Source organism: Heterocephalus glaber, unplaced genomic scaffold (assembly GCF_053883595.1).
Source record: "Heterocephalus glaber isolate CG9 unplaced genomic scaffold, H.glaber_assembly_v1.0 deba00001466, whole genome shotgun sequence".
NCBI classification, from domain to species: domain Eukaryota; kingdom Metazoa; phylum Chordata; class Mammalia; order Rodentia; family Bathyergidae; genus Heterocephalus; species Heterocephalus glaber.
Window position 1 is genome coordinate 440,477 of NW_028258313.1, and position 7,326 is coordinate 447,802.

At 53.9% G+C, this 7,326-nt stretch overlaps 1 protein-coding gene across 2 annotated transcripts; it reads left to right on the plus strand.

The window, feature by feature from the left end:
* The first annotated feature begins 208 nt into the window (after positions 1–208).
* On the plus strand, positions 209–6,548 carry LOC101722627 (protein RoBo-1-like). 2 transcript variants are annotated; one of them, XM_087181031.1, is made up of 7 exons: positions 209–294; positions 2,157–2,222; positions 2,623–2,711; positions 2,948–3,058; positions 3,531–3,680; positions 4,186–4,317; positions 6,306–6,548. In XM_087181031.1, the coding sequence occupies exons 3-7, from the start codon at positions 2,639–2,641 to the stop codon at positions 6,503–6,505; spliced, it is 666 nt and encodes a 221-aa protein (XP_087037157.1). In that variant the 5' UTR covers positions 209–294; positions 2,157–2,222; positions 2,623–2,638; the 3' UTR covers positions 6,506–6,548. The 2 variants fall into 2 exon arrangements, with proteins under 2 accessions (XP_087037157.1, XP_004841646.1); XM_004841589.4 differs by having other exon boundaries at positions 211–411.
* Positions 6,549–7,326: the final 778 nt, after the last annotated feature.

Below are 7,326 nucleotides of genomic sequence, written 5' to 3' on the forward strand. Positions count from 1 at the left end.
CAGTAAAAGTGTCTCCCGATGGAACCTTTGTGGGCAGAGTGTGTGTCCCTGAGGCACAAACTAGAGACAGTGAGTCCCCTGAAGCTGTGCTGAGCGCGGTGTCCTTCATTCCCTTTTCTTCCCCTCTCCGCCCCTGTAGTGGTTTCCTGTGGTGAGGCTGTGGCAGCTTCCGGACCCCAAGTCAGCCCATAGCCAAGCTTCCTGTGCCACAAAAGGTGCGCTGGGACTCGCCGTGGACGGGAAGTTGCGCAGAGCTGGGCCGTGCTGGTTACCGTCCTTCCACTCCCTGGACAGGTGAGCGATGGCCCACAGCCCTCCAGCTGCTGTGGCAGACTGCGTCCTGCGGCCTGAACATCTGTAGCTTCCAGCTGGGTTTCTGCTCTCTGCGCTGCAAGTTGAGGTCATCACCAGGTAATTGATCCAGCCAAGGTCTCAGTCAAGGCTCTGCCGGAAGTGCGCTCCCCTGGCCTTGCCTGTTCTGTACCAGATATCATCTTATCTCAGCTGACACGTCAGGGGTTCACAGGCGCTGCCTGACAAAGGTTTCACTTTCTTAGGAGGTAAATTACCAGAAAATGGATATTGGGCCACGACTCACACGTACAGAGGATGAATCTGATGTGGTGGAGTAGGGATGGGTAGGGGTGGGGAGCTCGTGAATCCCAATAGCAGGGAGCCCGACGTCTCCACCCAGGTTGGCAAAATCCAGTATCTTTGAATGAACCATTGGTGATGCATTTTTAGAAAGAACATCAGGAATTGTGTAACAGATCCTTGCTGTGTTTTGTAGGGTGCTAGCAAGGGTATCCAACCATCATTTGCTCTGGAAAGGATGCTGGATTCCTCATCTTTGATTAAAGATCATTCCCACCCTAACCACCTCTGAGGGCTTGGCAAGTCCAAGGTCAGGTTTCTGTGTCCCTCAAGTTCTTTGCCCACTTGTCTGAAAATCAGGAACCTACAGGGTTGGCATCCACATTCCCTCCACCTCTCCAGGCCTTGGTAGAAATTCCAGCAAAGCCCCGCTAACCTCGACACCTGCCCCAGCCTTCCACACCCCACCTGCTGCTTTTTCTCTGGGAGCCTCACTCACTTGGCTCCCATGGGGGCTCCTCCCCACACCACAACACCCTGTGTTTTCAGACTGCGGTCCACTGTCTAACCTGTGGTGGGAGGGTGGACTGAAGTTATGAATCCTTCTACTTTAGCCATTCACTTCCATTTCAAACAAGTAGCCTGACCTAGAGCTTATGCTGTAATAATTGACAAGCATAAAACCTGGCAGAAGGAGGAGATGTGGTAGAGAAGGACATCCAGTTTGTCTCCAGAGAGGGGAGTAGGGCCTGGTTCTGGGGAGGAAGGGGAGGAAGCTCTGACAGAGTCTGTGATGGTTGATTGATGGCATCAATTTGAGAGGTTTAATTAAGAGAAGCTTAGAGAAATTCACTCAGCAATTCCATAGGGCATAGATGGCCCCATGGGACAGCAGGGCCACCCTGGAGTGGCTCATTGCCTGCTTGTTTTAAAGGAGAATTGAGGAAGGACTCTGCTGCTTCTGCTCCTCCAGAGGAGCTCTAGTCTTTGCCTTAGACATCATTGCCTGCCTTCCAGTGCAGACACTCGGCCTCCTGATAGGACTCCCACCAGGCACTGGCGTGAGCTCCAGACCTGTGACTAATCCCTTCGGGGTCCAGTGGCAGACAACCCTCTGGACTCCTCCTCGTCCCCCTCTGTGGGAGGCCACTGTAAGGCAATCTTGTAGATTTAGACAGATTTGAGTATCTTGTGTTACATCTGTTTCTCTAGTAAGTATGGACTGACTCAGAGTCCAGAAAGAAAGGCTGGGGTCTGCAGTGGCATCCAAGGTACCTCTGGATGCCCATAGGATGTAGGGAGTGAGTCTCTGGGCTCCTCTGTGGTCATGAAACGAAGCCCGGAGGCACGGGAAGCTCCCTACATCCTGCTCCTGCCAGCTACAGGCTCAGAACCAGGGGTTGCCCAGCACCTTTCAGGAAGATTCTTGTGGTTTGGTGCACTTGAATTCCTCCCAAGATTGTGTCTTATCTAGGGAGCTTTAACTGACAAGCTGTTTGAACACTGGTCATATAAAGGTACGTGGGAGGCAGCGAAAGAGCCAAGTTCCCTCTTCCCCTCAGGTGAGAACACTTTCCTTCCTGGCAGCTCAGAAAAAAGGCCTGCTGAAGAACCAGAGCCGACTGAGGGTGAGCATGTGCCCTGTGGGGGAGGCTGGCTGTCGGGGAAGTGGCTGTGGATGTGAGGAAGCCCTGCCCTTAGCTGAGAGGCTGCTTGTCTCTGAGTACGATGGCCCAAGGCCTTCCACACTCGGGCAGGCTGCACCTGCCCTGCTCCCTGGAGGAGTCATTTCTGCATCTTGCCTGGCACCCCATTCCAGCTCTGGGGAGCTCCAACACCTTCCACACTGAGCAGGAAAGAATCCCCTGCCCAGGAAGCCTTCCTGGGATAAAGCACGTGTCCTCTGGTGCCCTCAATGGTCTCTTGCCAAGAGGACTCATGAAGCCGTGTGTGCAGGAGTGAATCGGCGCCACGGTCTGCACTGAGCTTGCTGGGCGAGACCCTTAGCCTCCACCTGGGCCTTTGCAGGGCGTCTGCAGTCACCATGCTCGGGCCCTCCAACCTGCAGCATGTCTTCGCCCTCTGTGTCTCCGCTGCCTTCCTGCTCACCACTGTGGGTAAGAATAAACGCAGGCCTCTCGCTCCCCAAGATGGGACGGGCAGGGTGGGCAGTGCTGTCCCTCAGAGTGGGACTGCTGAGCTCGGCCAGGATCTCGGGCTCCACCCGGTCCCTAGGGAGGTTTTGCAGCACCTTGATTACCAGGAACAGTCGTCTATTGCAAACATCAACTGCCGTGCTCTGTGGTTTTCCTTCTTCAGTTTGCCTTTTGAGCAATGCTTGTTTCCCCCTTAGAGAGCTATGTGTGTACAAGCTGCTCCCGGAAGCAATGCAGGTCTAACCTGACGGCGACCTGTGCCCCCTCCCAAGCCTGCTTCAGCCTCCAGCAGGAATTCAGCTTCTCGGGTAAGCCACACCTGACAGCTGCCTGTGCTGCCAGCCACATGGGGCAGACAGAGATGGCACCGGGAGAGAGGGCTCATCTGGCTCACGAACCATGGCCTTCTGCTCCCTTTGGCATCTTTCCTTCATCCTTGGCTCCTTCCACAATGTCCTAGCAGCATGGAGCTGAGTGGGGCCAACGCAGACTCTGGGGACAGGCTCGGGTGTTCCCGGTACCTCCCCAGCCTCCTGGGCCAGTGTGCCTGACCCAGGCTCCAGTCATGCCCTGCCAGGGCTCTGGCACAGGCTCCCTTTCTAGTAAGCCCCTTCTCCGTGGTTCCCCGGGCAAACGACCCATGCAGCACTCTTTGGAAAAGTGGAAAAGCTGAAGACCACGGGAATAAAGGCCCCGCTCCTGGACTACGACTGCCCGTCTAGGCGTCAGTCTGGCCCTGGCTCAGGAGGGCAATTCTCTGCTGGGTTTGCTTCCACGCAGGACAGCAAATTGACTTGGTCCAGGAGAAAGGCTGCTCCTTAGGAGCCTGTGCTCCACTGGCCTTCTCGGTGACATTCGGGGACAGGACGACGTTCAGCTATGACCGCCGGTGCTGCCAGGGCAAGCAGTGCAATAAGGAGAATGTACCTCGTGAGTGCCCCTCCCTCCCGGCCAGCCTGGTCCCCCACACTGGGCTTCGCGCCTGCCTGGTGCTGACCTCTCCTCTCCCCGGGCTTTCCCTGTGAAGGGCAGGTTGGCTGTCGCTGGTCCCGCTGGGTCACCCTATGGGTTTTCTCTAAGGATGAGCCCTTGGAAGGAAAGGCTTCCCTGCCATTCCAGCTGGGAAGCTGCACCATTCAGTTCCTCCCCCCGTTAGGAGAACCTTTTTAGACCACGGATTATTTTCTCACCCGTGGTCTGGCTGTTTTCCCCCAGCCAGGCCACAGAGGAGTGACTGGTGAAAGGAAGGTAGCCCTAGATTTCTGAAGCCCTTTTGTCCTAATTATGTTTCCCCCACCTAATAACCTTTCCCCACACTGTGCTGCTTGCGCTCCCTTTGAGGAATCTGGGAATAACTATGCTATTAGGGAATAGTAGTAATCTTGGAAGCTTTTCTCTCTATTCCCTAAGATGAACATTTTCTTTCTTCCTTCAGTGACCCCAAAGTCCTCAAACCCCAATGGCATCGAGTGCCCTGCTTGCTACAATGAAACCAACCTGTCCTGTAACCCAGTCCACTTACAATGCACTGGGGCAGAGACAAAGTGCATTGAGGTGGTCGGCACAGGTATGGCCCTGCCCCAAGCCCTCTGCTGTTCCTCTCTGAGAGGGGGCAGTTCCTGGGCTGTCTGCAGGTGCGGCTCCAGAATCTGGACGCGGCACAGCAGGGTGGTTCTGGTTCTGGTCAGGGTGTCTTGTGACACTGCAGTCATGTTGGCTGCGGGACTGTGGCCACTGAGGGATGACCCGCTTCCCAGCTCACTGCTGGCTTCTGGCAGCCTCAGGTCCTCTGTGAGTGGCCTCTGCACAGGTTGTGGGGTGTCCTGAATATGGATCAGCTGGGAAACTGAGGAGACCCTCAGAAAGAGCGAGCCCTCAATAGCCTAATCTCAGAAGTGACGTGTCACCACTTCTCCTTCTCCCTTTCGGTCCCAGAGACCAACCTAAGGCCAACCCTGACGCAGCATGGGAGGCAGGCACCCAAGGCACCTTTGCCAGGGGATGGAACTGCTGGGCCCTATGGAGGCTGACTTTTACCTGTGGTGACCGTGCTGCAGGACCAAGTGCTGGGTGCTCCCTCCAAGCTTTGGGTGAAGCCATTGCAGGGGAAAGAAGAGAGGAGAGGAAACAAGGAGAGAAGAGGGCAACTCTTCCTAGAGCAGACGCCGAGACTTCTGGGCATGGCATCACTGTGGTGTCCAGATTCGGACCTTGGCTCATTGGCCAAGAAGGGGGGAGGGCATTTCAGGCCTGGTTGTCAACCTCACTGTCATCCCTGTTATTACCCCAGCCCCATGCATAAGCACTTCATTTCTGCATGGTGTCCATCCGCAATCAGGAAATATCTGTAATCCTTCTGAGCAGGAGGAGAATATCTACCTGGGGAAGGGTGCAGGCACTACTCAGAGAGGAAGTGGAGAGCAGCCATAGGGTTTTCCCTTGGGTGTGGTGCAGCTAGATGCAGCCCTGTCCATTCTTCCTTGGTACACTTGTAGAAAGCTTCATGGAAGTAGGGACTGACTAAACAATGAGACCGGGAGTTTGGTGGGGATGAAGGCAAACTGTGCTTTTAAAATTATAAGGAACTATTGGGCCAGGGATTTAGCTCAGTGGTTCTGGCGCCTGCCTCGCAAGCGCAAGGACCTGAGTTCGATCCCTGGTACCAAAAAAAAAAAATATATATATTTACTGCACATATTAGTAGACCAGTGACAGAACGTGACGGTAATATTTGTCATATGAATTGTATACTCATACTTTGGTAAGCGGTAAGCAAGTAAATGCTCAAACCCTAGGAGAGTTCAACCTTATGGTTGAAATTATTATCCTGTCCCCTTTCCTAAAGGTAAGAATGAATTTCCAACCACTTTAATTGTATACTCAGTTATGCTCTTGCAAAAAGAGGATTTTGAGAGAGAGTTTAAAACTAGCAAGATAATGGTCCTCTGTCTGGAAGCGTGGAGATGAATGAGGGACACGGGATGTCATGTAGGACACGGAGGGGGTTGCAGTTGGTGACTGTGGGACAGGCTTTCTGTCCCGGTTTGCCGCCCCAGTTTGCCATGTGAAGTGCAGAAGTGCAGTAAGTTTTCATGGTGTTGTTCTCCCAAGAAAGTCAGAACCCACTGGAAGGTGGGATATCACCTTGAGGGAGCACTATAGTATTTCACTGTGCTTTCCCCAGGGAAGCAAAGGGAAGGAGGAGGACAGATACAGTGGAAGGTTTCTAGACAATCACATGAGGTCCAGCCTCCAGCCTCCTTCCCTGAATCACCCACCTGTCTTCTAAAGAGAGTCCAAAGCTTCAGTCACATCTCCTATCTCAGACATCAGGGTCCCTTTAAATTCGCTCATGCCCTGGACAGACAAAGGGACCAGGGAAAAGTCAGACTTTGTCCTCGATGAGGTGGAGCTTGCTTGTGCTTCTCATGTAAAAGACAGAATCCTGTGTCCTGGGCCTTCTGAGCACTTCTGCTCCCTGAGGGAAGCAGGATGAGGGTGGGGAGCGAGAGATGACTCCAGACAAGACTAACTCCTGGGCCTTTCTCTCCACAGTCACAATTAATCGCATCCCTTACTTCGCCCTATTTGGTATGGGCTGTGCAACGGAATCTGCCTGCAACTTGGAATTGAGTATTGTGAATGGCACAAATGTCCGTTCCTACTGTGTGGGCCCCAAGAGTGGGAGCCCCCCACTGATGTCCATCACCTCAGCAGTTCTGCCTGCTGTCTTCCTGCTAAAAGTCTTGCTTTGATTGTTCAGGGGCTGGGAAGCCCATAAATCTACACACCTGAAAATATCGGAGTCCAGGATGCTTGCCTTTTCCCCAGCACTTCCCCGAAATGGCAGGATTCAAAGGCTGGTGTTTACCTAAGTATGTATGTAATTACTCACGTGTGCCTGTTAGACGTTAAAAGCCCCACGCAGTCCCTCAAGCTTCCCTGTCCCCCCAGCAGCACGTTGGCGAGGTCTAACACGGTGTCTCTGCAATCCCACCTTTGTGACATCTCCTCAGTCGCACAGGCGTATGCAGTTTCTTGCGGTCGAGGGCAATGATTTTGAAGGAATGATTCCGGGCAATGATTTTGAAGGAATGATTCCGGGCCCGGAAGGAGGAGGAGGGAGCTTTCCCACTGTGAAGCCCCAGCCACTGCTGAACCTCCTTACCTCAGAGCCCCGTGTGTGGAATTCTTGCCATGCACTATGGATCCTTCTGCTTCCAAGCGTGAACGGGCACCAGGACTCAGGCACAGGCGGCCTGTGAGGTAGGGTGCTTCTTGCTGAGTGCCAAGAGCAAAGTGAGGAGGGGCAGGTGCTAGGACCCAGAGAGCTGCTGCTCATCCTCCAGGGCTGCACTCTGCTGGCCCCTCCTGCCCTGCACAGGATGCCTGGCAAGAGGCTGGGGCACAGGAGACAAAGAGCCTTTGCAGAGCCCAAACCTGTTCACCGTTCTTAGGGTTCTGAGCCCACAATTAAATAGCGCTGTGGTCTACTGACATGGGCCTCTAGATTCCCCAGATTCAGTTTATCTCCTATGGGGTACAGCTGCGCTCCTCAAATTGCCTAGAAGACCAG

Bases quoted from the DNA above. Each gene is read 5' to 3' on its own strand.
- LOC101722627 (XM_087181031.1), top strand. From the start codon at position 2,639: ATGCTCGGGCCCTCCAACCTGCAGCATGTCTTCGCCCTCTGTGTCTCC. The intron at 2,712-2,947 runs GTAAGAATAAAC...TTTCCCCCTTAG, and splicing joins CTTCCTGCTCACCACTGTGG to AGAGCTATGTGTGTACAAGC. The intron at 4,318-6,305 runs GTATGGCCCTGC...TTCTCTCCACAG, and splicing joins CATTGAGGTGGTCGGCACAG to TCACAATTAATCGCATCCCT.